Here is a 27,986-nt window from a genome sequence, read left to right on the forward strand (position 1 = left end):
AATAGAATACTATGTTTTGATGAGTTTTTCCCCAAACCAGCTTTGATTTGAATTGAGAAAAAGAACCACCTAGCTGTGTTTAAGCCAATGATGTGCACACAACCCAGATTTGATTATTTGTTTATCTAGATCAGTATTTTCTCTTTCAAATTACAGCAGCTCCCTGGGGTCTCAGGCAGAAGTCTTTCCCATTGCCTGCTTTCTGATCCTTCCAACTGAAATGCCTAGGGATTGAACCTAGGGCTTTCTACATGCATGTGACTGCTCTGAGCTTTGGTCCCTCCTGTTGTATAACGTGTCACTTGAATGCTGTACACAAGGAGGGCCTTGGCAGATTAAACCAAAGGTATATCCAGTCCTGTGCAATGCTTCTTTTGTGCAAACACACTCTCTGAGTTTTAGAAGCAGGCTTAATTGGAATCAGCACACGCATGGGCCTGCTAGACAAGGAGCAGGAGGAAGCTGCCAAAACGGGAGAAAAATAGAGGAAGTGGAGGAGGACTTGCTCCTGGGACAGGTGTTCAAAGGTGTTACAATTAAAATTACAATTAATTACATAAGAACATTATGGAGGACTTGCTTAACAAGTTTGTGCAGTACTTGCACCTGTTCAAAGAAAAGCAACAGGCTGTGAAAAAGAACCCGGGAAAAGTGGGCTATTTTGGAAAGGATATGAGATGAACTGCAAACGGCACAGGCCAATGCTTTTAGCAGCAGCAGCAGCAGCAGCAGCAGATGACATGAAAAGGGTCAGTGTGAAAGCATTTAAACTCCTTCCTAGTGGCTGGCTTTGAAAATTGCTACTACTGTATCTCCACATTCCTGCCTCGTTCTGCAGAAATGAGGCCTGGAGGAGAGAATGTAAAGAAGTGTGTTTCCATGCAGGCAGCAGGTAATCTTTGGCTAAGATCTGCCCTCTGCCTTCCTGCAAGGCACAAGATATTGGTTGTGGTGTATGTATGCATGAATATGGATGATGCAGATTCTCTTGCTTTCGTAATGCTTTGCCTTTTTCTCCTCTCCTTTCCTCCCCATGCTGAATTCCAAGACCAAGAGGCACTCTGTTTCAAGTCGAAGGCTGCTCCACATGCGAACCATGCCCTCCATTCATGCATGGGTCCCATATTGTCCATCTTGGAGGCAGGCTGGAGTCAGCACATGGAGTTTGTGATATATAGGGCTACTGAGCATAGATGCTCCCCTAGCACAATTTATAGCTGTGTGTCACCTCTCCGAGCTCCATATTTCCTATAAGTTTGGCAGAGTCTTGGATTGTGATGTGTGCTGTCCATGCCCTTCTGGTCAGGGAAGAAGATGGCATGAGGGATAGGTTCATGCAGGATCCTCTGGACTAGCCAAGTTCAGCTCCGTTCTGTGCTCTATGTAAAAAGATGGTGGCATGACCATGAGACTTATGTACAGGAGGTTTCTATTGCCCTGTTTGAGTCCACAGGTTGGTGGGGTCAGTACTCAAGTCTCTCATGCTTCCTCAGCCGTCACATCGATCCCTGCATAAGTAAAATTCTCAAACAAAGCCATGTTCACGTAGGCCTGTCAAAGGAGAAACAGAGTCAAGTTGGGGGGCTACTCCCTTTTACCCCTTTCTTTTCTGAGTATATTTTCCTCCAGGTTCCGATTAGAAAAGATAATATAATAACTCATATTTTAACCTTACACTGCAAACATGCTCAGAGCAAGCCCCAGCCCAACATCTTGGGACAATTGCCTGATATAGGGCCCAGTTCTAAGGACCACCTGCATCCTGCCTTGATGAAAGAAGCTGAGACCCTACAACAACAGGATATTTTTAGTTGAACGGTATGATAAGGGTGCTGGGGCCCCCAATGGTGACACTGGGTTCTGTCATCTGACTGTAAACTCTGCTCACCCACATCTTTACAGCACATAGGCTAAAAGCTCAGGAGGCTTTTATTCAGAGCACAGCAAGAATATCCCTAGATAGTGATACCTTCCGAGCTTCCAGCATGCGGATGAGCTGCACCGATATCTGAGCAAAGGGTGGACGTTCATATGGCCGGTCCCGCCAGCACTGCCGCATTAGCTCATAGCTGCAGGAGAAGGTGGAGAATCAGAATGAAGCTAAATACACAAGGGAAGGGGAACTGCCAAGTTCACTGGACGCTTGGTCTACTGGGCATCTCTCTCTCCAGCTCCTCCATCAGCATGTGGCAGTGAGGAGATGTAGAGGCTGAGGCCTAGTATGCCAGTGACCACTGGAAGGAGACAACTGAGAAAATAGGATGTGTGTGTTGGGTGGGGGGAAGGGTTTCCACTTACACTTCGTCATCACAGTTGAGAGGCTTCTCCATGCGGTACCCTTGGGGCAGCTTTTCATAGAGTTCAGCACATGTCATGCCACAGTATGGCGTCCCTCCTAGGAAATCAGACAAGGCACCATATTCACCAGCATCTTGGGGCCGCTAGTGACTAGTGGCCCACGGGGCTCTATGGGTGGGGCTGCATTGCTCTCCTAGCTTCCTAACACTGCATGTTGCTGCTCCCATCGCTGAGGGAAGGGAGGGGTGCGGTGCTGGGAGTGCTGAATTAGCTTGGCTGCTATGGCTGCACTGGGCTGAGCATCCCACTGCCTTGCCCCTCCCCTTTCCCACTTGGTAACTGTCAGCAACACATGGTGTTGCAAAACCAGGCAAGCAATGTGCAGTCTCACCAGCCACTCCTGCTTGGTGCAATGCACACTTAACATAGCCTTCTGGGTGCCACTGGAACAAAGGGAAATGTTGCAGTTCTCCTAAACCACCCATCTCTGTATGTCCTGTACATCCTGTCCTCACCCATACGTAATGCAAAGTGCAGCTAGACTGGAAGGCGTACAATAGCAACTATATGGAGAGGTGAATAGATTATGTAGGTCAGTAAGAGTTTTTCTCCCATGATGTTCTTAAGGTTAGCCGTCCCATTTGGGGGAAAGATCTGCTAAGACTAGGCATGCTTGCATTTTGTGTTTCTCCCCAAAGTGAAGGTTTTTATCCTGGCTGTCCTGTTAGGAAGATTGGTTCAAGGTTGTTTCCATGTTCGTCAACCAAAGTAAGAGTAAGGCACTCTGATGTCACTCACAGAGAGGATGTTGGAGAAATGAAATGAAGAAGCTGTTCTGAAGAGTGTGAGTCCAAAATGGGATGTATAGCATAAAGGACAGTGAGGGCAACAGAGACAGAAACTTACCCAGGCTAACTATTTCCCATAAGAGAACCCCAAACGACCACCTGCAAGAGAAAGACAAGTTAGGATGTAGGCTGAGGTCGTCCAGCTTTGTCCACTCTACTGTAGCAAACTTGCTGCTTTTCTAAGATCATTTTTGTTCTGGCCTGCTTCTAATACAGAAAGAAAAAAGAAAATACTGAAGCCAGTAGTTTCCCTTTGTTAATTGTAAGTTATTGTACACTTCCTTCAATATCTCAAAAAACACCAAATAAGCTTCAAATGTATTGCAACTTAATGGATTGATTAAAGAAGTAAAAGACAGAGGATCATTCATACATTCTCCTCCTCATGACATTCCTCTTCATTGCATTTTCTACTTCTATTAACCAGGAAATGGAACAAAGGGGCCAAGTGAAAGGCCCATCTAGCCCAGCACTCTGTTCTCACAACGGGTAGTCAGATGCCCATGCGAAGACCACAAGTGGAACCAGAGCACATCATAATATTTATCCTCCATAAATTTGTCTAATCCTCTCTTAAAGCCTTCTAGGTTGGCAGCCATCACTACTCTGGTGAGAAGAACTGAAGAAAGTACCACCTGCCACCTGATCACTGTCGTCTAATCTGTGGTTGACCCTGCCACCCTGCCCATAAATCACTCACACATCACTCTTGGTTGTGTACACACTGTAATTCAGGGACTCAATAGCCATCCAGCGAACTGGCAAACGGCCCTGCAAAAACAAACATCATTGGGGTTACAGAAGCCCACTGTGAATAGACAGGCAAACAAAGAGAAGAGCTGGAGCTGGGCTCCACTCAGAGCAGAAGAGAAGCCTGGGGAATGAGGAAGGGGTCCACATAATCGTCTCTATCCAGACTTACCATAGTCTTCTTTACATAGACTTCCTCCCCCCGGGACAAACCAAAGTCGGCAATCTTGGAAGTCAGGTTTTCCCCTACCAGGATGTTCCTGGCAGCCAGGTCTCTGTGGATGAACTAGGGGAGGGCAGGAAACAGCAGTGAGTGACAGAGGCAGTGGCAGAGAACTCAGGCATTCATCCTAGTACATGGCTGGCAGTTATTTTACAGCTGCACACAACAGCATCTCATGAGCTATCTTGTGCAACCAAAACCTTAGGCATCTCAAAAGCTTGCCTTACATTTCACCTCCTGTATTGCTTCAGCATTCTCTGCTCCTAACTCAGAGCTGTACTGACATGAAGTTATCCCAGTTCTATGCATGTCAGTACAGCTCTGAGTTAGGACCAGAGAATGCTGAAGCAATACAGGATATAACTGGCATACAACTCCAATACACATCTACTATTGCAAGCTTGAAGTCAGACCCTCAGATGATGGACCTGCCATTCTGTGTATGCGAAACACATTACAAATGGAAAGCACAAGCACAGGCCTGCTCTGTCTTTCCCTCCTTGACTTTGCTTGCTAATTCTCCCCCACCCACCCCCACCGCCCCACCCCAAAAAGAGAACTGGTTCATGAGCCCAACTAGTGGGAAAAGATGGCTAGGTGGTGAGGACACACAGACCTGTTTTTCACTCAAATACTGCATGCCTTTGGCCACATCAGATGCAAACTGCAAGAGCTGTTGGGATGTGAGGGTTGAGGCTGTCCCATGCTCCCTGGCAAAGGCAGGATCTGTCTCCAGGACTCGGCTCTTGCGTAGAAAATCTAGCAAGTTTCCGTAGGGTGCATATTCAATGGCGATGTACAAGTAACCTGGGAAATTAGGGAAGACTGTCAAGTCATGCCCAGACAAACTCATCAGGAAACCTGCTCCATTAGAAGCAGCAGGGTAGAGAAAGAAAAGGGGACCATAAAAATTATCAGAGATGAACCTGCGATAAGACACAAGATCCTCCTCTGTATGAAGTAATATGGAAAGTGTATGTAGAAATATGCATGGTCATGAAAGATAGTGGACCAGATAGCGTCACTGCAACCACTAGGTGGTGCCTGTGCTATGACAGGGTTCATCCATACTGCTCCTGAAAACCCCCTTTCCAAATCTGTTTTGTGCACTGCGGCCCTCTGTGGTCCTGTACCTACGTGGGTTGTTTGCTGCTTTCACATTCTATTGTACATGCTCTGCCTATTTGTATTTCAGATCTGAAGTCCTCTTGCTCATTTTAAAACCCTGCCTATGGACCCTTTAAAAGCAGCCCACAAAACCCTCCGACACTCCCTTCTTTCACTCTTTCCAGCAGAAATAAGGAAAACCCATGTGCTCTGCTTCCTTTCCCTCACCTCCATGTATTTACAGGGTATTGTTAAGAGTGCTACTATGATCTGACTAAACTTATTTTCCAAGTCTGGTTAACAATGTGTTTCAGTGATCATCACCATTATCTCACCCTGCTACCAGCTCTATCAGTCATGCAAGTAGTTTGCTCTTAGTAAATTGCTGCTGTAAAGAAGGCAGAAGCTCCTGGTAGGGAAAAATATCATGATCTTGAAGGTGATTTTCCCAGGGTGAGGCTAATGCCTGGCATTCTGGGTGCGTTGACCCCTGTGATTTCCCCAAGTGTGGGAAACTCGACTGCATAATTTCCTCCTCTAAAGGAGGAGGAAGATAATAACACTTCTGGGTTTGGTGTTTATGCTGCTTTGCAGTTACAGAAGCAGGCATCAGTGGATCTACCATTCTTTGCTTTCTGGTGGTAAAGCTCACAAGTGGCGCAATATGTTTTAAGGGTATGTATCTGTCTGTCACCCCCTCACAACAGCAAGCAAACACTAAATTTGGCACTCAACACTCAAGTGTTGGCTCTGATTTTCAGTCACTGCCCCACACTAACCACAGGGAGAGATTAAAGGAAAATGAAATAAGGAAATATTTTGCAAGCTGAAGGAGTGGGAAGAGAGGATGGGGCTTTGGGCTTTGTGTGCTAGAGTGTGTGTTGTTTGGAAGCAGGGTGGGGTCTGTTGTTCCCTCACGACAAGCCCTCCTCAGTGAATGAAGGAAAAGGTGGTGCAGATGAGCCCAAATATGGAGGAGCAGGGGAAGTAGTAGTTAGCACTGGAGGGTGCCCCATTGGCAAGGTGTCTCACCCTTGTTCTCGCAGGCTCCCAGCAAGTTGATGATATTGGGATGGTGGCCCAGCTTGCAAAGAACTTCCAGCTCTCCAGCAAAGTCCCGGTGGTCATTCTCAGAGGCAAATTCTGTGATGGCAAGAACATTTGTTGTACATGTAGCCAAGCCCAGCTTTTTGGTGTGCTACATGCATGTTACAAATATATCAGTATCCTGAATGTGACTAGAAATGCACATTCCTGCATGCACATGTCACAGTTTTACAAGCATACATAGGCCCTTGTTCACAAGTAATGCTAAGCCAAACTATCCGTCAGTGTGAACAATTACTGTGCTGGTATCTTCATTCTCTGAACACTTGAGCACCAAAAAAATGTAGATGCATATGTGTCTGATGGTCAAGAAGGAGGCAAGTATCAGGACAGGTCTGCCAATCATTTACATCCTAAGCAGGGCTAGCGAGGGAGAGGTAATGGTCTTCCTGTGTCAAGAATGGAAGTCTGACTTTGTGTGGCATCTCACCTTTCAGCATCTTGATGGCTGCATTCATTCTCAGGCCATCTTTCTTGATCATGGCCCGGATGACTTGCCCAAAGTTCCCTTCCCCTATCATGTCCTCAAACTTTATGTCTTCCCACTCCAGGATAGGGTAGCTGAGTGGCTCAGGCTGGGGTTTGGGCCGGCGAGTCAGGGTCAGTGTGCCTGAGTTGAACTGCAAGATGGTCTCTTCCCCCTGTGAGAGGATGAGTGAAGTGGAGTCAACAGTCTGCTGTCACAAGCATGTTGCAGCATAGGGATTATGAGGGCGGGGAGCCAAGATCAGTGGAAAGAGGCAGGTGGGGCAGGGCAATATCACTCACAGAGCCCGACTGGTAGGTGAATGTGCGGCGCCGGTGAAAGAAGTTCTTCTTGATGAGGAAAAGGGCCAGCAGGGCAAAGAGTATGGTCACACAGGTGACGGAGACAGAGCCCACAATGGCCAACAGCAACTGCTGGTCCAGGTTGGATGGAGGCAAGTTCTGGCTTCCCAAGGTGGGCACTTGGCTGAGGGCTCCTGCAGGAAAGAGGGAAGCAGTGTGTTTTGTAACAGTGCCTGGCTCTGCAATGAAGGAGGAGAAGGCAACTGCACGACATGATGGAGATGCAGAACCACTGCCATGAGTGGACTCTATGGCTGTTCTGCCTCCCAGGGTGGATCAGTGCTCCAGGCCAAGGTGGCTGTTGCTGCTGTGATTTGCCAGGAGCCAGTTGCTGGCTGGCCTGCATTTTGGCTGTGCCCGGAATGTGCTGTAGGAATCACAGAGGCATCTTCACGCACATTACTTGCCTCCTGTCCCACTCAGACCCCACCCACTGGGACAGCCAACCAAACTTGCCCCTGGTCCACTCACCATCACCCACGATCTCAACTCTCACAGGCTTGCTCCACTCGCCTGGTACAAAAGAGCTGGCTCGCACCCGGAACTGGTAGAACGCGCTGGTGTTCAGCCCTGCAATGATCTTTGTGGTATCCCAGCCGTTGTCCGTGTCCATCCACTGTGGCTCACTGGTACCCCCCAGCTGTTGCACCTCCACAATGTACTTGTTGATGCCACCATTGGGGTACTCAGGGGGCAGCCAGGTGAGCTTGACAGTGCTGTCAGCAAGGGGCTCCGCTGAGAGAGACCGTGGGGATGAGGGACCTGGGAGGCAAGTGGTACAGCTGTTGGCTCTGCAATAGTGACCTGTTCCACAACTGCTAGGAATGCAGTCTGTGGCTTGGCGGACAGTGCAGTTGTGGACCTATTAGGCATAGGCATGAGAGGACACTGGTCAGCAGAGTTACTACGATGCCAAGAAACAATGAGCAAGCCATAGGTTTGTCCCTGAGCCACCCCTCAGTTTTCCAGGGCAACACATGTGCTAAAGCTTCCTGAGGAGTTTACAGAGGTTCAAAGCCTCTTGAAAGAAAATAGAAGTCCCTGCAAAATAGGAGGCACCTTAGAGCCCGCAACACATAACACCATGCCAAGGCAAGTTAATTAGATTTTAGACCTGTCTACCAAGAAGGCAAGAGCATCAAGCCGGTTGGGACATCTCTGACATAGTACTTGTTCTGTAAGGGATCACCTGGGAATAAAACCTTGCAGAGGCCACCCACCCCAAAGTCATTGATCCCCAGTCCTGCTCCCTTCTGAGAGTGGCAGATTTCTCCCAGATGGCACATCCCATTGCCCACCTTTGCTATCAATCTTGACCTTGTAGAGGTCAGATGGAGGTCCGAGGCTGGTGCAGTGATAGACCAGCACCACCAGGCTGTACTCCTTGTTGAATTTAAGGTTTGGAATATAGGCAGACTGCACAATCATGGAAGTGATGTTTTCTTGATGGACGAGCTCCTTGGCTGCATCATAGAGCTGAACGAGGAACCCAGAGCCCACAGTGTCACCACCGGGCAGGTTCCAGTTCACATGCAATGTGTTGCTCCCTTCAACAAATGAGCGTTCGATCACAGGCTTGGCTGTTGGCTCTGTGTGGAATAGAGAAACAAGAAGCCATCAGCCTGATTCTCTTGCCAACAGCACTGGAGAAGGAAGAAATCCTGAGACAATTTCTCTTCAGCCTGGGCTGTACGATCAGCATAAGGCGGAGTTAGTGCAACATGCTTAAGGAGACACAATCTTTACCCAGAGGCTTTGCAATCAACAGTAGACAGACAGGATAGGAATGAATTGAAATGAACACTATTGTGAATAGGTGTGAGGGAGAATATCTAGGAGGATAGTATATTAAAGTAAGAGGAAGCAGGGAGGTGTGCTAGAGAGTGAAATGCTGCAAAAGTGTAGTTGGAGTTAATCAGTTTGGGGGGGAAACACACACATATTTTTTTCTGCTGGGTCCGGGTTAGGGCAGAGATGGGATGTACTGCACATTTTAGGCTAGGGAATAGGTTTAGGCAGTACAATCCTATGCATCCCACTGCGGAAATAAGTCTATACACAAGTTAACATGCACTTGCTAAGAAGATGAGCCTTATATCCATTCATTTTGTTATAGCTAAAATTGGTTAAGTTGCTAACCTGGTTTATCCACATGTTAAAGGTCTTAACACACACTCACCCACCTCAAAGTAAAATTTCTACAGTAATATACTGTGACAGAAGGTAGTTGGATCTCTGAGGTGGGAAGAGGTTGGGTCACTCATCTATGGGGCACTAGCATTTTGTTCTCCAACCAGAGGAGGTAGTAGCAGAAACAGAATGCTTAGCTGGTCTCTGTAGAATACCAGAGTAGGCATTTGTACAATCTCTACTGGTTAATCTCTACTGACTGGAAGGATGGCTGAAGAAGACCCATATGGGAACCAGGATATTAGAAACTGTTGGCATCCTTAGCACTACTCACACGCTTACTACTGAACCTACTTCTTTCGGTTTGAGCATTCTTCATCACCCCACTTCCCAGATTTGGCTCACTGAACTTCAGATACTCACCTTGGCACTCTGTTACCATGACAGCGTGAGGGCCTGGGTCACCTTCCCCTCCATCCCCAGGGCGTGTTAGCTGAACCTTAACAAGGTAGGCTGTGACAGGTCGCAGGTTCATTAGGGTGATGTTCTGAGCATGGTCAACTGTTGATCAAATATGGGTCTGTTACTGTAGAGTCTCATGCTGAAGGTTATGCCCCATATATTTGTTTACTGCAGAGAGCCCACTGCGCAGGGCCTTTTGACTGGGATCTCCAGCTCTGTGACCTTTCCTTTCAGACTAACATCCCCTCCATATGCTTAACAGATAAGGGATGGGGACTGCATCATATCCACAGAATACATTTAAATCACATTCAGAATAAATGACCTTCTCGGTGGTGGAGCCTGCCCTGTGGAATGCCCTCCCATCAGATGTCAAAGAGATAAACAATTATACAACTTTCCGTAGACATCTGAAGGCAGCCCTATATTGGGAAATTATTAATGTCTAGTGTTTTGCTGTGTTTTGTTATATTCTGCTGTAAGCCACTTGGAGTGACTGGGACAACCCAGTCAGATGTGTGTGGGGTACAATTAATTAATTAAAATTCCCCCAAAGAATCCTGGAAACTGCAGTTTGTTAAGCCTGATGAGAATTGTAGCTGGGGTGGTGGTGGTGGTGTACAATGGAGCCTGATCTCCTGTTCCTGTTGTAGCATAGAGCCTGAGAGAATCCTTGTTTCTTCATGATTGGCTGAGCTGAAAATGTTTTGCTTCCCTGTTGAGCAGAATCCCCTGGGTCAAGAAGCATTGCTAGTTACTTAAATGACTCAAATGTGCATAAATGCACCGTTTCTCCCTAGCCGAACTAAGATGTTAGATGGCTAGGGCAATGGGTTCTCACTGGCACTGCACTTTGTGGTGTGCCCAGCTGTTCTGTAAATATAAGACTTTTAAAAAAAGAAAAAAGAAAATGAAGGGGGAAGGGCAGGAGATCTGGGGTCCAGCACAAAAGACCCAGAGCTCAACCCCTAGATCACCCGCTAACAACACTCCTGTCTGGATCTCTTTCTGTATAGTAGAAAAGAACTGAAGCCAGAGCAGGCACAGGTTTGAGAGAGCCCTGCAGATTTAAGAGAGCACACAAGTTAGAGCGACAACTCCATCAGGATTACAGCAAACCCCTTACCTACAATGGATGACCACTGAGAAGTGCCAGTTTGGGGCTTGTACAGAACCTTGATGGAGATGATGGGTCCATCACCTGAGACACGCCCCACAGGCGATATCACAAGCTGCCGACTCTGCTTGGCCAGAAGCCTGGGAGGGCTTAGCGGCATGGGAGGCACTAAGGAAGGGAACAGCTTCAATCACAAACCAGGCAAACATGAAAGTAGACAAAGGGATTGCACACAGGGCCGTCTTAACCATTGAGCCTACTGGCGCAACGGCCTGGAGGGCGCCTCCGCCCTGCAGCCCCGCTGGCAGCACCCTCCAGCTGCCCGGCGGAGCACGAGTTAGCCGGCCGCGCCACACCCTCTGGCTGCCCAGCAGAGTGTGGGAGCGCGAGTTGGCCGGCCGCGCTGCGCTCTCCGGCTGCCCGGCGGAGCGCGAGTTGGTCAGCCGCTCCCTCCGGCTGTCCGGCGGAGCGCGGGAGTGCGAGTTGGCCGGCTGCGCCACGCTCTCTGGCTGCCCAGCGGAGCGCAGGAGCGTGAGTACGCCAGCCGCGCCAGGGCGCCTCATATACTTAAGACGGCCCTGATTGCACATTTTACTTCTGCCCTTGAGAGAAAGATGACTGCAGCTATTAGGACAGATTTGCACCAGAGGTTTCTCATGCAATATTTCCCTGATTGGTACCTGGCACAATCCTCATCCCTCTCTCTGATTAATGCTCTCCTTCTAGGTTTCTTTGCTTGAAAACTAGCACTACATTTAAAGAGACACCAGACCCTCATTTTGCCTGGACAAGAACTGCAGAATATCTTAGGAGAGGTACTAAAATAAAAACTGTGTGGCAACATTTCAGTAACCGAGTCCTGTACAACCAAAGATGACTCCTGTGATGATTTTGCAATTCCCAGAAGCTGAGCATGAATATCTCTAACCCTGAAATCTCACCACCTGCACTGTCCTGCTCACCTTTCACAGTGACCTTGAACTTGCCACTGTCCTGCCCACCCGTAGTGGAGACACGGCATTCCCAGAGGCTAGTGTCAGAGAGGACAAGCGGTGGCACTTGAAATTCACAGGTTGTCAAGTCTTTTTCCATGATGGCTTTCAGAGACTGGAGAGGTGAGAAGAGTAGAGTCATATCCTGTCTTAAGTCTTCTGTTTATGAGTATTTGTGGGGAACCACAGTCCCATAGGGTTGACAACTGACTTAGCCCCATCCTTACTTACAACATGGAAGGGAATAGATCACATGCAATTATATAAACAGGAGGAAAAGTGGTTTCAGGACAATTGGACTGTTACGCTAAAGCACTCGTGCTTAAGCACCCAAATACTTGCACGATTAACAAAACCTCTAGTTTGATCCTGATTTATCCTCCTCACGTGTGAACAGTGGTGGGGTTGCAAACCCACACCAAGAAACCCAATTTAACACCCTTTAGTCGGAATGAACATGAAGCAGTGCTCACAGATTGATCTGGGTGAGAGGGAGATTACAGAGAGAAAAAGGCCAAAGGGTAAGAGTAGGGTAAGAGCAGGATGGGGCTAGAGAGGCAGAGGTAAGACCAAGCCCACATCTCTGGGATGGTACAGGGCCCGCTCCAGCTTACCATGATCACTGTTCCATCAGCCTTGCGCAGTTCTATGTTTTCACGCACAGGGATTGGATTGCCTGTTGCCATGCAGGTAATTACAGGCTGGGAGCCTAAGTTAAACTCCAAGTGAGAGACCAAGTTCTTGATCTGGGGGATCCGATCTTAGCACAGAACACCAGAATAAGGATAAAACATCATTACAATCATAATAAAATAGCATTATTATTATTTTTAAAAAAGGGCAATCTGATTTTTATTTCCTGCCTCCCTTTATCTCTAGGTGGCAGACAATGGCTAACCACTATGCAGCGCCCTCTCCCATTCATGTACTCCTTGTTTGGCAGTTCTCTGGCACTGGGCCTGGTTCCTGCCATTCCCATGATACACATCCCAAAGTGCTTTTACCTGACTTTTCACAGTGCTGTCCATGCCAACCAGATGGGCAAATGCAGCCACTGAACCGGTTACATGTGCCTCCATTCTGGCAGTGACACTCCAGGGCACAGTCAGCGCCATACCTCCCAGAGGAACAAGCTGGGGAAAGAGCACAGGGATCGTGGGTCAATCTCCTCTGACCATTTCCCAGAGATTGGGGCTGCATACAAGCAATACGTTTAAGGCACATTCAAAACACACCCTCGGAATTATAGTTGAATAAGGGTGCTGGGAAGAGTAGCTCTGTTAAGGGCAAACTTTAATTCCTAAGATTCTTTGGGGAGGGACAGGCTTTGAATGGCCTTTAAAGGCATAGTGTGTGTGCTTGGGTCAAGGATGTCTGGCAGATTTCACGTATGCTGCTTTTAACCCGTCTCCCATTTTTAGGTCTGCAGGCACGTAAGACGGAAAAGCAGTTTTAAATGTGCTAGCTTCCTTTTTAAAAAATGGATTGGTCACCTCCAGAGTGTTATTAATTTTACTGGAGAGATTCAACTGCATGCCAGAAATGTAGGTTTGCAGAACTGAAGTAGATTCAAGTGCTTTGTTGCAACAAACCCACTTTTACAAATAACAAGAAACGAGACTTTTTGCGATTTGGAAAATGACCGGGGGAGGGGGGGATGCACTGAAAAGTGTGCATAACAATTGATGGATGGGAAGACATCTAACCTTCACACAAACAAATCAGGATGAATTCCCACTGCCGTATATCTTCCTTACAAACAAGTCAGAATGAATGCTCAATAATGGGTAGGCATCATACAAACTTTGTACTGGTTATATGAGGCCCGTTCTTTATTGTACTTTGTGGAAGCAAACCAGGATGAATGCTAAATGAACAGATCAGGCTGGAGGAGCCTTTTCTCTTTGCTATGGAACTTCCTGCTCACGAGGACCCCCTTTTTCTTTGGGTTTGTTGGAGCCAAGCAGGAGGGAAATGATTCTAAAGAAACAAAGGGAGGAAGCGGCTCTCTCCTGGATACAAGCCAAACAGAGTCCCAGCAGAGAAAGTAGCCAAAGCTGAGCTGAATAAAAATACTAAGGAATATTGTGAGTCTGAGATGAAGGGAGGGTTCTTGAACATCTTTTCCATGTAAAGATGTTCAGGAAACAATGTGACTATGCTGTTTGTTGGTAGTAACAACAATGAAACCACAAGTTTGCACTCTGGTTACGCAACTTAATGAAATTTGCCTTCCTCAATACTGTTCCAATATCCATGGTTCCTCCTAGCCACACCTCTAGGAGCTCCTCTTTCCCATGGATTCATTACATCTCACTTTCTAAGAGATCACAGGACCCCAATTCTCATACAGTATTACCTTTTTCACAATGATTACAGTCTTGATTTCACATAAGGACTGTTTCCCCATCCCAACCCTGAACTCTCCCTTGTGTGCTGAGAACTGGCACTTATTGTATCAAGAAAAATTCTAGGATTTGAATGAGACTTGGTAAACATTAGTTTTCTCAAGGTAATGCCTTTTCACAAGTAATTTTTACGATGTGAAACATACAAGGGTAAAAACACAATCTCATGGTAACATTGCCCTATCCAAAAGTAACATGTTAATCAGATCTGATGTCACATCTGATGTTACATTTAAATATATATACCTATTGCTGCTCTGAACTCATACAAGAAGTCAGAAGCTTCAGTTTATCAAGAAATCAATCACATGATGGCCATGTGGGTGGGCAGCTACCACACCCTTCTAAAGAAAGACATGGGTGTTATTCAGCTATGTTTTACTCTGAATAGACCTACTGTAATTAATGGACCGAACTTAAATCATTTTTACTATTTAAAAATACTACATGAAAATTTGATGGTGGTGCATGAGAGAGTCTTCTCTATCGTTTCCTCCCCAACTCTGGAGTTTGTTTTCCCTGGAAGCCCAGGGGGCAGAGACTCTGGTTGCTTTCAGACAACCCCTGCTTGTTGAGCATTCATCCTGATTTGTTTGCACAAAGTTTGTGGGGAGATTAGGTGACACCCAATATTTATTGAGCGTTTGTTCTGATTTGTTTTCAGGGAGGTTATACAACTTTGAATCAAGCAATCCCAGTGCATTCTCCATCACTTTCCTTAATGCAAAAAGTCTAATATGGTGAGGCCTTCCAGTAAACTATAATTACACAACCTGAATTTGCTGGTATGGAATTGAATCCCACCCGAAAATAGTGACACCTGGGAGTGCCCTAAATTTGGCTTCTGCTGACAGGTAAAAACAATTTTATTCTCCTGGTTTTTTATGTTAACTAGTAGCCACTAGTTTGCCTCATTCTGTTGCTGTTTTATTAATTGGATTGTTTTAACATTTAATTTTCTTTCCTTGGTGTGTTTTTATGTATTGCTGGAAACTGCCCTAATGAAGGGTGGCCTACAAGTTTGGAGAAGTAAATAAACATATAAAGGGTGTGGTTTGCACCCCAAGCATTACACAAGGTTGTTTTTATGCTGCCAAATGTAACATGGAAAGGAAGGGGGAAAGGAAGCACAGACTTTCTTTGGTTCTGTGGAACAGACACCATACACTTGCATCTTGTGCCTTTCTAAGTAGGTTAGCTTCCCCCACCTCCCCATCTCATTTATGACACTGGTGTCCAAAAGTGTCATAGAGTTGGGAGAAAGAAACTGTGGGGAACATACCTGAGCCACACTGAAGACCACTCCATCCAGTAGCACAGGAACAGCCATAAGGATCAGGCAGACAGAAAGCCAGTCCCTTGCAGCCTTGCTTGTTATGACATTTCTCCTGGCAGTTTCGCCCAAACATGCCTTCCTTACAAGCTGCAAGGCAAGAAGATTATTGTCAGGGATTTGCTGCCACTGTACTGACAAAGCTACACATGTTCACCAACCCTGCACTACATTTGCCAGTGCACTGTTCCTTCCTGTGCCCTATCTGCATACAGTCAGAACCAAGCCTATAATGAATCAATCATTCCTCTTTGTTGTGATGCCAGGTTTCTCCACTGTGATCTCTGGGTTCAGTCTTTTCTCACACAACACCAGTTGATCCCTCTGCAGAGATAAGGGACTTGGGACTTGAGATATGAAGGCTATCTGGGACTCCATGGCCTTCTACCCATGCTTCATTGCCTAAGGCAGAGGCTTTCAAACTTTTTGAGTCCATGGCTCCCTTGACCAACTACATTCTTCCTGTAGCACCACTGTGGGGCTCAGGAGCCCAGCTATGTCACCATGTGCCTGTAGAGCTGGCAGCCTCTCCCCCTTTCTTGAACACCCTCCCTTGTGGAGTGTTCCTTCAGCCTCCTCTCCCCTCTCCTTGGGAGTCCTCTGGGCAGCTGCTGCTGCCACTCCTGGTCTCTGAGCTGCCCCCCTGCCCCCCAAAAGAGATGCCTCCTCACTCTGCCTAACAGGGGCCTGGGACTTGTCTGTCCATTCCCAACAGCAAGGGCTAGTGGACTGGCTGTCTGGGCTCCCTCGCCTGATTGCTTACTTACTCCTTGTCCCCTGACCAGCCCCAGAGGCAGCATTTGCCTGCAGAGCTTATAGCCAGGGCTGCTGCAACAAACAGCTGTGCAAGCCTTTGGGAGCCAGAGACGTGAGAGGGCACCAGAGGAAAGAGGGACAGAGGCCAGTGTTACCCGGGGCACCCCTGACCATTATTCAAGGCACCCCAGGGTGGCATGGCACATTGGTTGAAAACCACTGGCGTAAGGAGTCATGCCTAAGTCTGAGGAGCTTTTCTCAGGGATTCAACAGAGCATGTCTTTCCATCCTAGTCAAGAAGGAAATGTCAATTAGGATTAGTCCTGACCCCAACTAGGAAACTTTCAAAAGGAAGACTACACTTGCAACCTCTGCACACCAAGGTTTAGAAGACTGAAAACTAATGCTTCTCCCACACCTAAAGACACGTTCAAAGGAAGGTTTTGGAAGGGTTAGGAATTGTATCTGATGCACTTCTGGATACTGCGGTGCATGGCTGGAGTAGTACTTATACCCAACTAGCCTCTTCTTCTTGGGCAGACCATACAACAAAAGGGGTTCAGCCAGGTAACATCATTGGCCATGCAGCTCCTGCAGCTGGATTCCCAGTTTCAAAGCAAAGGAAAATTTACATGCTTTAGTCATGAGCTCTTCACAGGTGCTCTTGTGTGCTTTCCACACCAAGGGCTGACTCTATGTAGGGGCACATCAGTCAGAAATACAGGCAGTGCACAACCAAGGGGTGATGTGGTCCTCATATGGTACATATGGATAAACAGGGTCCAACATCCAACTAGGTTTCAAATGGTATCTATAATCTTTGTGAAGATTTACAAGTGCAGTTCATGGAGCAGAGGCATCTCTTCCTACCAAGACCATGTACACATTGCTTCTTACCTTTTTCACAGCGGGTGCCCATGAAGCCTGGTGGACAGATGCATTCTCCCTCAATATGGTGGCAGATGCCTCCATTCAGGCAGTCGGGACAGTCCTTGTCACAAGAAGAGCCCCATTTCTTAGCTGCACATCCTGGGAGGTTGGGGAAGAGACAGACAGACAGACAGACAGACAATTATTGCCTGAATGCACAGAAGGCCACTGCTGTCTGGTCTGGTTCTGGTCACTGCCTTGAGTGCCATAATGGAAGAAAGGCAGGATATAAACATAAAATAATAAAATAAAATTTAAAAAAGATGTGGAGATCTCTAGGAAGCCCGATCTCTGGACAGCACAAGGCAGCATTAACCACAGTGCAGTCACTAACAGTCTCCAACAGCCTCTATGCTCAGGGCAAGTTCACACCTATGTGTTCATTACCCTCTGGCAGCAACTTAAAGTGACGACTGGCATATGGGTAAAGAGGCACCACAGAAAAAGCCTTCTCATGATCTCAAACAATAGTTTTTAATAGAAGCTGTCTATGTTCAGCTGGGAGTCTTTAAATGATGAGACACTGAATCACACACACACCATAACAAAGGATGTAAACAGACATTAGTTGGGGTGCCTATTGACCTGCATCTCTTCGGTTCTGCACTATCTTTGTTGTTGTTCAGTCGTTCAGTCGTGTCCGACTCTTCGTGACCCCATGGACCAGAGTACGCCAGGCACGCCTATCCTTCACTGCCTCTCGCAGTTTGGCCAAACTCATGTTAGTAGCTTCAAGAACACTGTCCAACCATCTCATCCTCTGTCGTCCCCTTCTCCTTGTGCCCTCCATCTTTCCCAACATCAGGGTCTTTTCTAGGGATTCTTCTCTTCTCATGCACTATCTTACCTCGCACAATCAGCCGGAAGAAGGCACTTGACAAAGGACTGTCCCCAATGAATGTAGCACTGTAAATCCCACCGTCACTCACACTGACACGCGGCAGGGTCAGAGTGGACTGGCTCTCTTTCACCTCCCCCTGGTCCATGGTGTCATAGTAGGTCCCTGCAAATGAAAGTGGCATGGAGGAAGAAAAGCATGAGAGCTGACAACTGAACTCTGAATAAGCCCTACTAAGGCTACAGTAATCCACTCCAGCCTGTGACTGGCCTGGATAGGGCTTAGAGGCTCATGCAACCTCTAAGGACATCACCGACAGAGCAGTTTGGGTAGGAGAAGAACTGAGGAAGCACCAAGGCATCCAGCTGCAAGCCCATTGGCAGGTCTGGGCCTAGACTGCCAGCTTCGATTGACAAGGATGACTGAGGGCAGGCCTTGTTCCAGGAATGGGGTGGGGTGCAAGGAAGTATTGGAGCAGGGGCAGATCTCCCCAAAGCCATGCAGCTGGAAGATGGGGGCACTTGCCATTCCTTTTCCACAAAATGTCTGCGTTCTTCCCGTGCTTTATCTTGGCAACAAGTACAGCTGGCTGGGAGAGGCTGAATGTCTGTGTCACTTTCTCTGGGACAAGGTTGGCTGCAGGGTCAGACAGAAACAGAGATTGGGTTAGGAAGCAGGACCTGCAATATTTTCTCTTCCCTGATCAGCAGAGGGTCATGCCCTGGATTGCCCAGATCTGTCATTCCATCTTTGTCTGGGCTTTCCAGAACTCACCTAAGCACTTCATCCTGCTCAACACGCATATTTGCCTATTTTACTCTACTTCTTTTATGAAATCTGTATACCACTTAATTAGGGTGAGAAACTCCAAACTTTTTACTTGAAATAAAAAAATACATTAAAATTATTGATAGAAGTCAGATTTAAAGCCAATTTAACGTTAATAAATGATAATAAAGGAGCAGTTAAAAATACACATTATAAAATAAAGTTAAAATATTATATACATGTCATATATAAAATACATATCAGTTTCACTAATCTGGGTAGGCTTGTCTAAACAAAAAAAGTTTTAATGGCTACAGAAAACAACACAGCTAAGATGCCTGCCTAATGTCAATTGGCAGGGAGTTCCAGAGTGCAGATGCTGCCAAGCTAAAAGATCAAATCCTTACAAGGGTGGAACAAACTGTGTGTGGCATTTTATACACATATTACAAGGCGAGAGGTGAGCATGTCGGCTTTGTGCTGGTACTAACTCACAGTGTCCAGAACAACAACAACAAACAAACAACAACAACAGCAACTTATTTATACCCCGCCCAATATTTTAAAAATATTAAAATACAACAAGTGAGGTGAAAGTCGATGTGCTCATTTTAGGTAATGTTACGGTTAGGATTGTTCTGCATCTTACTGTTAACGTCATTCCTATTCTTCTTTCCAAACCCTCCCTTATGAGCATATCTCCCAAAGTCATGCTTTAAATTGTATTTGTAACAAAGCCTGGATTTCCAGTGGTGTCTTTGTTCCGCCTCACCCAAATCAATGTTTATCATACTTCAAAGACCTTCTAAGATAAGAAAATCTAGTCAATTTTCAGATATTCTTCTTGGGTTCTTTGTTTAAATTACATATCTGACTGATGTCTCTTTTCCTGGCAATAAGAATCACTCATATGAATAACGACCGGCTAGCACCATAGCACCACAGAATCCAGAAATTATTTTGTAGTAGGATGCCAGGGGAAATGTGTGCCCTTAAGTTCACAGAATTATAGAAATGTAGGAATCTCAACAAAAGCATCCAAGACAGATAACCTATTTGCTGCATGATTAGATCAGTGTATGCCATTCTATGAGTACTAGTAGGCAACAGTTATGAAAATCATATACAGTGGTACCTTGGTTCTCAAACGCCTTGGTACTCAAACAACTTGGAACCCAAACATTGCAAACCTGGAAGTAAGTGTTCCGGTTTGCGAACTTTTTCAGAAGCCGAACTTGCTCTGTTTTGAGTGCCACACTTCAATTTTGAGTGTTACACTGAGGTCTGACTGGTTTTGCGTTTTTGTGGCTCTTTTTTTGTTTTTGTGACTGTGTGGAACCTAGTTCAGCTAATGATTGATTTATTGTATGACTGCAGTACATTGTTTATTGCTTTTATGGATCAATGGTCTTGTTATATAGTAAAATTCATGTTAAATTGCTGTTTTAGGGGTTGTTTTTAAAAGTCTGGAACAGATTAATCCATTTTGCATTACTTTCTATGGGAAAGTGCACCTTGGTTTTGGAACGCTTTGGTTTTGGAATGGACTTCTGGAACGGATTAAGTTTGAGAATCAAGGTACCACTGTATATAAATAAATAAAATATGTCAGAATCCCTTCCACAGATGTTGGCAGGAATTTTTTTTTCCAGCAAGGGGGCAAAGTAAATACTACAAACAAACAAACAAACAAACCAACCTAGTATTAGAGAACAGGTCTGCCATTTCTGGTAAGTCCAGTGACTAGGAGTGGCTCACCCATTGGGGTGGAGCTACAGCAATAGCCTCTTGGCAGTGATATCACCAGTGAAGTCATTCCTGTTCATCTATGCAGCCCTGACTTCACAGCCATCTTGCCCCTCCCAATCAGTGGCAATGATGCCCTTTCCATGAAGCTACTGCTGTGGGTCTGCCTCTGCTGGTGACAGAGTGGTGACAAGGCCTGGGTAGACCCATCTTCAGAGAAAATTATATTCCAGGTCTTCCCCTTTGCTGTGGACCTCATTTTCATCTATGGGTAGACCAGCATACAGACAACATCTTTCCACTCACAGCTGAGACCTGCTGTTTTTTTTTCTAGCTTCTTTCATCCACTCCTCTTTTTAAAACCCAGCCAGAAACCCAGCCAGAGGGGCAGGGTATGTATGTATGTATAAATAAAATTAAAAAACAAAAAAACACATTGCACTGCTGCTGCAATCAATTTCACACACACACCCCAACACACATTTATCTGGCTGGGCCTAAAACTAAATGAATTCCCTAGATTGATTAATACTCATTTTTGCTTTTTCCTTGTCCTGGTATTTAAACAAATTGCAAGAACGACCCCAGTGTCTGGATCTGAGGAGGGTATAGAGAGAAGACTCCATTACCTTAGCCTTGGTCTTACCACAATGATGTAAGGAACTAACATTGAGAAAGAATAACTTCAAAGTACATATCGCTCCCAGTTCTCAGAAAGTGGAGACTTTCAGCCTTTAGAAACCACATATCTGCATATTATCTTTTCCAGTGTCATGTTGAATCTCTCTCAAGCTTACCATCCACATTGTTGTGCACATAAACCACCCTGGTTTGTTCTGACTCAGTCTGCCCCAAGCAGTACGTGATGCCCACCAGGTCTGCCCGGGAGAAGCCGCTCATTTGCACTGCATGGCTGCTGTTCTTGTACATCTGGAATCTGGACCTGGGGTGGGTCATGACAATTTTATTGTCTCTGTCAATCTGGAGGCTGGCATTTCGCTCACCAGTCACACACGAGAGGTAGAAGTTTGTGTGTGAGGGACTCAAGACGTTGGCCATCAGGGTGATATCCATAATTGCTCCTGCATCAGAAGAACAAGAGAAGGTGTTATTTTAGGACAGGGAGAGCAAACGATCTCAGCATAATTCACACAATCCAAGCCAGGCCTTGCCTAGGCTCTAGAAGAGGAGCAGGGAACTCTCCCACTGTGAGGGCCAGCTTCACTCAGGTGAAAGTAGCCAGGGTCTGCTTATCTGTGGCATACTTGTGTTTCCTCTTCATGAAAGTAACATCTGAAGAGGGCTATGTGCTTTCTTTCAACTGATATAAACTCCAGTTGTTCCTATTTAACCGGGACATTGTCTTAGTAAACCCCTAGTAAATCCCATCCCTTTCTGGGAAGAGCCACTGAACGTAGACTCTTTGTTGATAAGTTGAATATGTATACATATACCTAACTGCTTACATCTAATAACAGATTCTGTGTGTAGAACTGTTTTGTATTTGTGTGTGTGTGTACACAAAAAAAAATTCTTTTAATACAAAGGTACAGTGGATCATGGAGCTCAACCTCTGTTGCTTTTTCAACAACACAGCAGGAAGTTCTTATCTAATATGTTAAAAACAATATTATTATTCTGTCTCGGGACACATACAGTACAGTTTTGAAAACAAATCATTATACCACCACTTAAAATATTTATCTGTGTATTTGTTTGAATTTGGAAAGGAACAAAGAGATAGTTTGTATGATGAGAAAGTACATTAATAGCCTTTGGGCCTCTTCAAATATGGCAAAATCCCTACATGTTAAGCATGCCTTCTTCTGTCCACATGTACATACATCCCAACACAAAATGTAAACACACCATGTGACAATCAATGTGTTTGTCACATTATTTCCAGCATAGAAATCCAGGAATCTTTTCAGGAATAACAATGATGCTATTACCAGAATACTTCTATTACACATTATATACTCTGGAATGCCACCCTTATATTTGAATTGATCAGATTGTCTCTCTAATTATGCTTGTGTGACCCTGAAGGCTTGCAACTCTTTATTAAACTTTCTTAGATATGATGTTCTGATGTCACTTTTCAGAAAACAGCTAATTATATTCTGATGAAACACAGAAGACATTGCCCTTCTGCTGTTTCATTTCGATACACATTCTCCATGCTGCAGGTACCGGTAGGTAGCCGTGTTGGTCTGCCATAGTCAAAACAAAACAAAACAAAAAAATTCCTTCCAGTAGCACCTTAGAGACCAACTAAGTTTGTTCTTGGTATGAGCTTTCATGTGCATGCACACTTCTTCAGATATATCCCTCCTGAAGGTCAAACTATGTGTTATGAGGGAGCTATGTGAATCTACTACAGTATATCCGTTTCTTTACATTTTTTCCAAGCAGCAGCTACAAGGGACAGGATCCGGATTATGATCACAGTATGGGTTAACCGTTTAACCTGTGCTATTTTCCCAATGAAAAATCCACCCTACCCACCTCAGACGCTATTTCCTGTGTTAGTAAGAAACATGTGAGCACACAGGCTTGAGTATAGCTTCAATGCACAAACTTAGCTAGAGAGCAGGGCTATAAATAATCCATTTGTGGCCTTTTGGGACTGGATACACACAATAGCTTTTTCCATGCTATGATGGTATGAGACAGACATGATGTGACCACTCATTGCACTCTCTCTTATAAGGAAAAGGGATTCACGGGGCATTGCAGTGGTTCAAAACTCTGCAAGATTTATCTGAACAGAGACAAAAGAAATGTACATGTAAACCCAAGCCAACAATGTCTGTATCACCCCATTTTCCTGTAACAACTGCATCCAGCCATATGGTGGTTCTTTCTATCACCCAAGCATGTGTTTGTACCACAAATGGTGGTCAGAATGATCTCAAAACACCCATTGCCCATGGAATACCACTGGCTGGCATTACCAAAACTGCTTTTCTTCCATTCTCTATTCACTGTGTTCCATGTCTGGATAGAAAAGGTTGGAGATGGTTGTGGAATTCAGTCTTTGTGAATACAGACTAACCTGACCTACACCTTCCAGACCAATCTGCAGATCAGAACTTAGTTACCCATCAGCTGTTCACATTCCCCCATAGCTGTCAACCTTTTCCTTTTTTTGCGGGAAATTCCATTATAGCATTGGGAAACAGCAGGGAGGGTTGACAGCTATGCATTCCCCAAATGCTCCATCACAGACCTTAGCTCAGCGACAGTCTTTTTTGCTCATTTTGAACCAACATCCGCAGCGACACCTGCAGAGGTTTTGCCATCATCATTACTGTCATTGTCACCATCGGCCCGAGGGAATGTGGTATTCAGTGTAGAAGAAGGAGAGATGAGGAGGGTGCTGAAGGGAACCAACCCAAGGAAGGCAACAAGGCCAGATGGTGTGGCCGGAAGGGTATTGAGAGACTGCGCAGATCAACTAGCAGGAGTTTTTCCTGGGATACTGAATCAATCCCTATCTCAGACTACTGTTCTATCCTGCCTAAAGTCCTCCATTATTGCTTCGATACCAAAAAAAATCCAATCTGGAAAATCTGAATGATTTTCATCCAGTAGCACTCACACCTGTAATTATTAAGTGCTCTGAAAAGCTAGTATGGAATTATGTTGTTGCCTGCCTACCAGAGGGACTGGACACATTCCAATTTGCCTATAAAATGAAAAGATTGACAGAGGATGCCATGGCGATTGCCCTCCATGCTGTTCTTGCACATTTGGAGCAGCGGGGAGGCTATACCAGATTGCTTTTCATATATTTTAGCTCGGCATTTAACACCATCTTACCGCGACGTCTGGGGTCTAAATTGGTAGGTTTGGGGCTCCCGCCATCACTCTGCAGGTGGATATTGGACTTTATGTCAGATCGCCCCCAGAGGGTCTGGTTGGGCCCCTATATCTCAAACATGATCAGTACTAATACAGGAGCACCACAGGGATGCGTGCTTAGCCCATTCCTTTACACTCTATACACATGTGATTGTGTCTCTGCCTACCCTAGTAATAGGATTCTTAAATTTGCAGATGATACGACTGTGATGGGCTCATCTCTGATAAAGAGGGTGAGATGGATTACAGAGATGAGGTGGAACGGTTGGTAAAGTAGTGTAGAACCAACAATTTGTTTATAAATACAAAGAAAACAAAGGAGCTTGTGGTGGACTTTAGGAACCTGTGTGGAGAGGGTGACAACGTTCAGATTTCTGGGTGCTGAGTTACAGGAGGATCTGTCCTGGAGTGTCAACGTAGGGGGGATTGTGAAGAAGGCGCAGCACAGACTGTATTTTTTTTAGAATTCTAAGGAAAAATCATCTTCCGCTAAAGCTGCTGCTTGCCTTCTATCACTGTGCCATTGAGACCGTGCTCACTTATGGTTTATGTGTGCGGTATGGAAGCTGCACTTCTTGGGATAGGATTGTGTTGCGAAGAATTATCAAAACAGCAGAGAGTATTATTGGCTGCTTACTTAGAACGTATCTATACCATCTGGTGCCACAGAAAGGCACTAGATATATCAAGAGACCAATCACACCCTGGTCACTGTTTCTTTGAGCTTCTGCCATCGGGACGGAGATACAGAACAATGAAAGCGAGAACGAGCCGTCTCAAGAACAGTTTCTTTCCTAGAGCAATTTTGGCGTTAAATGGAAACTCTGGAGTCTGAAGTCATCTTATTTTATTTGTTATATTGTCCTGTATTGTACTGTGTTTATTAGTATTTTTAAATTATGTGGAGTGCCTTATTTGAGTTGATATAGCAACCGAGGAATTTCCTTGTTCCCGCAAGGGGACAATGACAATAAAGGTTTATTCTATTCTATTCTACAGTATTAAAACATGTTTAAAGGTGTGAATTTTTAGAAGAAAATATTCTAAGGACCATGATTATTGGTGATCATGATGCTGTTGGGGCTGTCTTGGCCTGCAGATGTTTTGGGGTGGTCACAGAGCTTCATTTCCAATCAGTGCATATCCTGCCACTGCCTGTTGAAATCGTGTAACTTTTTAATCACGAATGTTCTAGTTCATTTTTGTCCTGCTTTTCCTGTGTTATAACCTTTCCGGACAGCAATAATGTGGTAGCATTGGGGAAGCATCACAAAGAACAAACTACGAAATCGAAAAAAATAATCCACTACTGACACACTACTTTTGTGTCCAGAACATGTTGCAGAATACACTCACGATGGAACTAGTATAGGAGGAGCCCTCAAATATGTATCTCGATGTGGAATTCCATGCAGTTTTTTAAAACTAAAACAACAACACCACACACATATTAGAGAGATTAATGTGAAACTGGGATAGAAAGGACTTATGAGTGAACTCATGCAAAAAAATGACACAGATCACAATTTGACTGATTTGTCCATCGCTCACCATATGATTTTCCACTCTTAGCTGGGAGAGACAAAGAGAATGTTGCAGAAACAGCACATGGGGCTGCATATAACAGCATCTCTGAAAACGTTTAAATCCCAGACCCACCATTCTGGTGGCACCAGGGGTTCCTCACCCAGAGCCCAATTAAACAGGGCTGACTACTGCTGAAGGTGGTCAACCTGATTAAAATACTGGTCCTGTTGGTAGCTAATGCAGCATCTACACATGAAGGAATGCAGCACAACAAATGTGGGTGTTCAGAGAGCTCTGAACAAGATTTCCCCCTTCATATGCCATTCAAGGATTCTCCCAAAACCACCTGTAATTGTTGGGTATTTTCATAGTGGTTCCCCAATTTGCTGAGTAGACAACAGGCTGACGCATCAGACTACCTACCATTATTTGGATATACGGTAATGAATACCAGTATAATTCTAGATAAGAGTAGCTTGTGACTTCCTGTCCAGAAATTATCAGATGGGATGGCCATCCCTTTTTATTTACATACTTACTTACTTACTTATTTTCATAATATTTATGAAAATGAAAACAAACAAACAAACAAAAACCCTTGAAGTTTACAAAAAGAATAAAACAATAAAATTATCAGTAAAAACGGTTTTTAAAAAGATAATAAAACATTTTAAAAGTAATTAAAACCAATGATAACCTAAAAGCAGATTAAAATACATCAACCTTCTACCTGTCTGGACAGGCTTGTGTAAATGACGTATTTAACAGACACCAAAAAAAGAGTACAGCAAAGGAGCATGCCTGATATCGATAGACGGGGAGTTCCAAAGACTGGGTGCTGCCACACTAAAAGACTGATTTCTTACAAAAGCGGAACAAGTATTATGTGGCACCATACTGACACTATGTCCCGGTCTGTTGGAGCAGAGCTGTAACCGCTAGCTCTGCAACCTTCCATTCTTTCTGGCACCAAAACCAATAGCAACCCACCTCCCACCAACCTGTTAAGGGGGGGGGGAAAGGACTTTACCTGCCAGATGCAAGAAGAGAGTTGAAACACAAAGCCTGCCCAGTCTCATTTTCCTGAGTATACACAGGGTCAGGAGAGCTCAGACATCACGGATCCAGAAAAGGAAAAGATGATGGGGGCATTTGCGTTGTTTTTCATTTGCAGAGTGCATCCTCTATGCCTGATGCTCCTGTGTCTTCCATTGCTTTACATGGGTCAGAGTAGCTCGAAGGAAGTTCACACACACCCCATGAGGAAGACAGATTCTGGTTCTTTGGTTTAGAAAATCCCGCTTCTGCTTTCTGAAGTGTATGTTACGAGCCTCAGGAAAAGAAACTCTGGCTGAGTTTTGGTCTACCTGCCTGGGAGTTCAGATTGTCCCCTCCAAGGCCCTTCCACCCATTCCAGCGCTTTGTTCACTGCCACGTGTTGTTGCAGAAGAGATTATGACCTGCCTGTTTCTTCCATGCTTGCTTGGAAAGCCTTCCTGGGGTGCTTCAGCCTGGGGTGCACAAAGACGCACACACAAACCACCTCTGGGCAGTTCAGGAACTGATTAAGAGTGAGAATGGATTGGGCACAGCAAAAGCTGCGAGTCAGTGGGAAGAGCTTTCTTGGCTGGGATTCAGCCAGAGCAGGAATGGAGTCTGTTGGGGGAGGGATGCTTAGAGGGCCTCACAGACAGCACAGCAATGACATGAAATCCTGTTTCCCATGCACCATTTCCTGCTCTCCACCCATTGTTCCTTGCCTGTCTCTTGCTCCTGCAGGAGGAAGCAATGCACTAGGAGGTTGTTGGACTGAGCTGCCAATGGAGAGAGGCTTGAAATGAAGAGACACTCCATTGGTGTTCAGGGTTCAAGAAACTCCCTTTAGTCATGTTTTCCAAATCCAAGGCTCAGGAACAAGCCGCTCCCAGTCTGGGAGAGATGTGGTTTTCTT

The 27,986-nt window shown here is 45.4% G+C and overlaps 1 protein-coding gene and 1 pseudogene across 2 annotated transcripts; one reads left to right on the plus strand and one right to left on the minus strand.

The window, feature by feature from the left end:
- TIE1 (tyrosine kinase with immunoglobulin like and EGF like domains 1) lies at positions 1-27,748 on the minus strand. Of its 2 annotated transcripts, XM_033152414.1 has the most exons (23): positions 27,066-27,748; positions 21,439-21,723; positions 18,653-18,763; positions 18,137-18,292; positions 17,257-17,388; positions 15,553-15,693; positions 12,867-12,995; positions 12,477-12,622; positions 11,833-11,977; positions 10,880-11,038; positions 9,715-9,852; positions 8,460-8,750; positions 7,633-7,923; positions 7,102-7,295; positions 6,764-6,974; positions 6,259-6,369; positions 4,736-4,926; positions 4,069-4,182; positions 3,847-3,917; positions 3,205-3,245; positions 2,299-2,395; positions 1,970-2,069; positions 1-1,551 (listed from the first exon to the last, which is right to left on the minus strand). In XM_033152414.1, the coding sequence occupies exons 1-23, from the start codon at positions 27,112-27,114 to the stop codon at positions 1,480-1,482; spliced, it is 3,375 nt and encodes a 1,124-aa protein (XP_033008305.1). In that variant the 5' UTR covers positions 27,115-27,748; the 3' UTR covers positions 1-1,479. The 2 variants fall into 2 exon arrangements, with proteins under 2 accessions (XP_033008305.1, XP_033008306.1); XM_033152415.1 differs by lacking the exon at positions 7,633-7,923 and having other exon boundaries at positions 27,066-27,746.
- On the plus strand, positions 5,628-5,759 carry LOC117049296 (annotated as a pseudogene).
- Positions 27,749-27,986: the final 238 nt, after the last annotated feature.

The sequence above is a fragment of the Lacerta agilis genome, chromosome 6 (genome assembly GCF_009819535.1).
Source record: "Lacerta agilis isolate rLacAgi1 chromosome 6, rLacAgi1.pri, whole genome shotgun sequence".
Lineage (NCBI taxonomy): Eukaryota > Metazoa > Chordata > Lepidosauria > Squamata > Lacertidae > Lacerta > Lacerta agilis.

Excerpts from the sequence above, each read along its gene's own strand:
- TIE1 (XM_033152414.1), bottom strand. The coding sequence starts at position 27,114 with ATGAGACTGGGCAGGCTTTGTGTTTCAACTCTCTTCTTGCATCTGGCA. Across the intron at positions 15,694-17,256 it reads GGGCACCCGCTGTGAAAAAG|CTTGTAAGGAAGGCATGTTT; the intron begins GTAAGAAGCAAT and ends CTTGCCTTGCAG. Across the intron at positions 4,183-4,735 it reads AGTATTTGAGTGAAAAACAG|TTCATCCACAGAGACCTGGC; the intron begins GTCTGTGTGTCC and ends GCCCTCCCCTAG.